Source organism: Octopus bimaculoides, chromosome 11 (assembly GCF_001194135.2).
Source record: "Octopus bimaculoides isolate UCB-OBI-ISO-001 chromosome 11, ASM119413v2, whole genome shotgun sequence".
NCBI classification, from domain to species: domain Eukaryota; kingdom Metazoa; phylum Mollusca; class Cephalopoda; order Octopoda; family Octopodidae; genus Octopus; species Octopus bimaculoides.
Window position 1 is genome coordinate 28,797,710 of NC_068991.1, and position 5,502 is coordinate 28,803,211.

Sequence of the window (5,502 nt, forward strand, 5' to 3'; positions counted from 1 at the left end):
TATATATATATATACATATATATATATAAATATATATATAAGGCCAGTCAGGCAGTACTGGCAACGGCCACGCTCGAAATGGTGTCTTTTATGTGCCACCCGCACAAAAGCCAGTCCAGGGGCACTGGCAATGATCTCACTCGAAAACCCTACGAAGGCCAGTCAGGCGGCACTGGCAACGGTCACGCTCAAAATGGTGCATCTTATGTGCCACCCGCACAAGAGCCAGTCCAGGGGCCCTGGCAACGATCTCACTTGGCTTGCCGGGTCTTCTCAAATTAACAGAATGAGATAAAAACCCAAGGCTGTGGAAAACTTTCACAGCCTTGAGTTTTTTTATCTCATTTTGTTAATTTTTATATATATGCATGCTAATATACGACCTACGTTGGACTCCTCATTTGTATCATCATCGAAGCCGGAGCTTAACTAGTCTGTCCATAGCACTTACTCAGCATTACCTGACACTTTCGGGTTTTCTTGACACCAATACCTCTCATATCCTTGATATATATATATATCCATATATGTGTCGTATTCCATTTTATTAATGTATATCGTAAACAAATGAAATTCAACAAAAAGTATCAGTGCAATGTCTGTATGTAGTTTTGAACTCATAACGCTCATGTCCATACCTCTATACAATGATGTTGGGAATAGAAACACTTACAGGTCAGCTAACATTGCCTCACTTTGGTCTTTTGTTCGCATTATTTTGTCTGCTTTTTCTATTGCATCGAAAATTCTGAAAATATAATGGAGACTATTCTGGTAGAAAAGTGAAAGAAGTAAAATAAAAAGCAGAATTTATGTCATAAAAGAAATAAAATAAATGAAGGAAGAATTTATTTTAATTGAGGATATTATATTAAAGTAGCATTTTGAAACTGAATTCTTCATAGGGATTAATACAATTTTTCATAGGAATGAGCTAGTCAAAGGACTAGCAATGTTTGACCTTTTAATTGCCTTTTTCTTGATGAGGAGGCACTAATTTGTAACCATGGAAAAGTTTTTGTAAAGAGAACACTTCAGACTTGCCAGACTGGCAGAAGGCTTTTAAACAAAATACTCAGAAGAAGAGAACTAATGGTTGAGCCTCAACAGGGTTGTTTAATCAGCTCAGCCAGAAATAATAGTCAAACTAGTGATCACATAAGGTTTTAAATACTAATTTGAAGAGTACAAATGGCACTACAAAGCTACTTAATTTGCAAGAAATATCAACCTAATTCCTGCAAATGACAGCCTAAACTTTAAAAAATAGATTCATTAGACAATATAATCATAAATATACAAAAATATTAGACGACTACAGCTGGACAGATTTGCATTATAGGTCTGCTCAGTCAGGGCTGACCTGGGGCTAAACAACATTATCAGCAACAACAATATCAACAACAATTACAGTTTCAAAATGTTAGTTTCTTTGTAAAAGATAAATGGTACACAATCTCTTCTTGTTCTGTTATAATCCATTCTCATTGAGGATGCTTTATAGATATGCTTAATGGACTCTGGAAGGATGAAAGATAAAGTTGGGCTCAATAGGATTTGAACTCAGGATGTAAAGGATCATAACTAAATACTGTGTGGAATTTTGTCTGTTACTCAACTGATTCTGCCAATCCACCACACTTAATAATAATAGAAGCCTTCCACCCTAAAAGTGACACTGACAGGCTATACTTGTCCAGAAGAAAGGGTGGGGGAAGTTTGATCAGTTGCCATGATTGTATTGAAGCAAAAGAAAACAGCTTAGGGTGGTATGTAAAAAATGCTGTAGCACCATTGTTGAAACAAGCGAAGAAGGCTGGCATCATTAAAACTGAGAATTGTGTAAAGAAAGAAAAACTTAAAGATAAAAAGAACACAAAAAAAACAGCTTGGAAGGAAAAATATATCACCAGTTTGCAAGAGATACAAACTCCAAGACAGATACAGAAGACCAGTGGCTATGGATGAGGAGGAGCGACCTGAAGATAGAGACAGAAGCACTTATATGTGGAACTCAAGAACAAGTGTTAACAACAAACTATGTGAAATGCAGAATTGACAACACTACCAACAGTATGGATAAATTAAATCTATTATTGTTACTGAATATGTTAGTGTTATTTAATTTCTGAATGGTTTTGCTGCCATTTGTTTATGTAGTTTGATTTCTTTATCCTTCAATTTCTACCAACATAGAGATGCAAGTAAAATTAATAATAGAGCAATGAAAATAAAACTTTGGAAACAGTAATGCCACCATAACTTACATGGAAACCATGAGCATGCTTTCAAGGGAGATAATCAGAGAAAGACTTGAAAGTCAACATAAGATCATAATACTTCATGTAAAGTACAGTAAATATAACAAATAATCCTTGTCTGGTACCAGATCAATCCCAAAATCTAATCAGTTCATGCTAGTCATGAGGCCAAACATCCCTGAAAGTTTCATCCGAGTCCATCTAGCAGTTCTTGTGATATCTTATCCATGGACAAATAAACAAACATGACTGAAAACTACCTCTGATTTCGTTAAAGCAGAGATAATAATAATAATAATAATAATAATAATAATAATAATAATAATAATAATAATAATAATAATAATAATAATAATAATAAGAAGAAGAAGAAGAAGAAGAAGAAGAAGAAGAAGAAGAAGAAGAAGAAGAAGAAGAAGAAGAAGAAGAACCACAACAACAAAAACGACATGAAGAAGAATTATGCAAGAAGGGACTACACAGTCAATTCCATGTAGCCACAACGGAAGTTGCTGGAAAAATAGGTGGGAATGACTGATGAAAGGAACCCTAAAAAAAGAGACTGAGAGCACTATACTAGCAGTGCAGGTCCAAGCTTTGGTCATGAACTGGAGGGTCAATCTGAGGAATGAGTAAGTGTCTCTGCTGTGCCACATCTGCAATAGAGTGGATGAAATCATTGCTCATATCACAAATGAATGCCTTAGACTTTCCCAAAATCACTACAAGTTGTGGCAACACGACCAGGTTGCAAAAGTGCTACATTGGAAACTGTGCGAAAAGTGGGTGCTAGGAAGAGGCAAGATGTGGTATGAGAACAAACTGCAGTGAGTGGCAAAGTCAGAGACTAGCAAATTCCTCTGGGATTTCCCAATCCAAACAGATCAGGTGCTAGATCATAACAGACCGGACATAGTGGTGATGGACAAGGTGCACCACATATGCTATATAGTTGACGTCGCATGCCCCTTTGACCCACAAATAGTCAAGAAGGAAGGTGAAAAGATAGATAGATACAACCCTCCTAAGTACAAAATAGCCCAGCCATGGAAAATGAAGGTGAAGATAGTGTCAATTATTGTTAGGTCCTTGGGTAGTGTATCAGAAGGCATTAAGAGGAATATAAAGGAAATTGGAATAGAGTGTTCAGCAGAACTGTTACAAAAGTTTTGCCTCCTTGACACAGCTAGAATAATCAGGAAAGTATTAGATAGCTGAAAAGAACAGATAGCATGGTACTGTAGGCTGCAGGTAATAAACCCGCTATGCATGCAAAAGTCCAAGAGCTCCAGCAAAACCTGTGATAAAGAGAAAATGATATAATAATAATAATGCTAATAAAAATAATAAATAAATGCTAACAAATGATACAAGCATGGTACAAGTGGTGGTGGTGGTGGTGGTGGTGGTGGTGGTGATCACAACAATAATAATGAACGTAAAGATAGAATACCTATAAAAATCATCATTGCTTCAAACTGTAAGAATACTCTGCAGGGTTCTTGAAGCATGATCAGTAAACAAGTGTCACTTTAGTCTACTGGCTGTGGACAGCTGACACTTCTGGTCAGTTTCCTGCCATCTCACCACCATCTCACCACCCATCACCCTGTCTGTCATTTACGTTGGGTATTTGTTGTAGTTAAGTAAGGAAATTGTGTGTAGACTTACGTGGTTAATGAAATATCAGGAGTTATGTGAAATCTGGAAAGGAAAAAACAAAACATTTTTATAACATTGGAAAAGTACTAGGTTCATTAATGTCATCATCATAGTCATCACTGTCACTGTCATCATCATCATCATCATCATCATCATCATCATCGTCATCAACATCATTGCATTCATCATTGTCATTGTCATCATCATTGTCATTATCATAATTATCACTATCATCATCATTATCACCATCCAGAATGTCTTCATCATTGTCATTGCCATCATTAGTCATCAGCATCAGTGGTGTCACTGTCATCATTGTTGTCATTGTTGTTATTGTTGTCATCATCATCACTATCATCATCATCATCATCATCATCATCATCAATGACATCATCATTGTCATTTTCATCATCATCATCAACATCATCATTGTCATCTTCATCTTTATGTAACTGACGCTATTCTATGTGGATAGCTACATTCACAAGTTGTTGAGGTGTCAGTTCATTGTTTGAGCAGTTGATTCACCACCCTCTAACTCATCCCACTTCTATTCTGTAGCTGATTACAATCAGTGTTAATGATGCATTCTACTTAGCAGGTGGGAGGGGCTGTAGCTTAGAAGTAAAGCTCCATCTCTGTCACGCACACCCCATCAAACATACACAATCACACACACACAGAAATATGCATGCACATCAATTCTCCCCTCTCATCACAACTTCAAAAGAAGTTCAGTCATAAAACTGTCCATGTCTCTTCATTCAACGCCCACTTCAAAAGATCGCCTTTCCTTTTCACTTGTCCGGCCATTGATCGAGAGATAAAACACAAACCAACTCCTGCTAAATGCAAAAATCCCGCCAAAAATACATGTACATACACACACAAACGGACATTTCATGTCTTCCAGTTTCTCTATGATTATACACGCATCGAAAACAATAACTCTTGCATACATTTTAATCTTCAACAGGTATGTATCAATTTCTATAATATAAATTGTTTATCTTCCAAATCACCCGTCATCTGCCGCCTCAAAAGCTTCATACTTGCTGTGCCAGCCAACATAAGTCAATAACACACAAATTCACTTGCTCACTCTATCTCTCTTTCTTACCCTCTTTCTCTCTCACATATACACACACACATGCACGTCCATTTCATATATCTTCCAGTTTCTGCTCTCTGCAAATAAAATTTTTACGGATAAAACTGCTTACAAAAATTGCGATTATTGTATAATTTCTTTCTATGTTCATAATTAAATAAATCTTTTAATGATTAGACAGACGTCCAATAGAATAGCTCTCACAAACAGACTACGTACAAATTCTTTCTTCACAACTCCTGAAGCTATTTTCTGACAGGAGGGGGTGAAATCTTCATGCAGCTGTAGGCTGCAATCGAAACGGGACACGAAATGATCAGGTTGGGAAATGCTGTTATAGATTATGCCTAACCGAAAACAATCACAGCCACATCATCCAAACAGACCGGGTGAAACCGGGTTTAGCTGCTAGTATACGTATATATACATATATACATTTCTACATATATACATATACATACATATATA

General features: G+C 36.5%; 1 protein-coding gene across 3 annotated transcripts in view; it reads right to left on the reverse strand.

The window, feature by feature from the left end:
- LOC106874264 (protein phosphatase 1 regulatory subunit 36) overlaps positions 1–5,502 on the reverse strand; it is a 50,551-nt gene that overhangs the window by 33,328 nt on the left and 11,721 nt on the right. For all 3 annotated transcript variants that reach the window (XM_014921925.2, XM_014921924.2, XM_052971661.1), the window contains exons 3-4: positions 3,933–3,965; positions 674–748 (exon numbers count right to left, since the gene is read on the reverse strand). In XM_014921925.2, the coding sequence (XP_014777411.1) occupies positions 674–748; positions 3,933–3,965 (108 nt within the window). The remainder of the gene's footprint in view (positions 1–673; positions 749–3,932; positions 3,966–5,502) is intronic.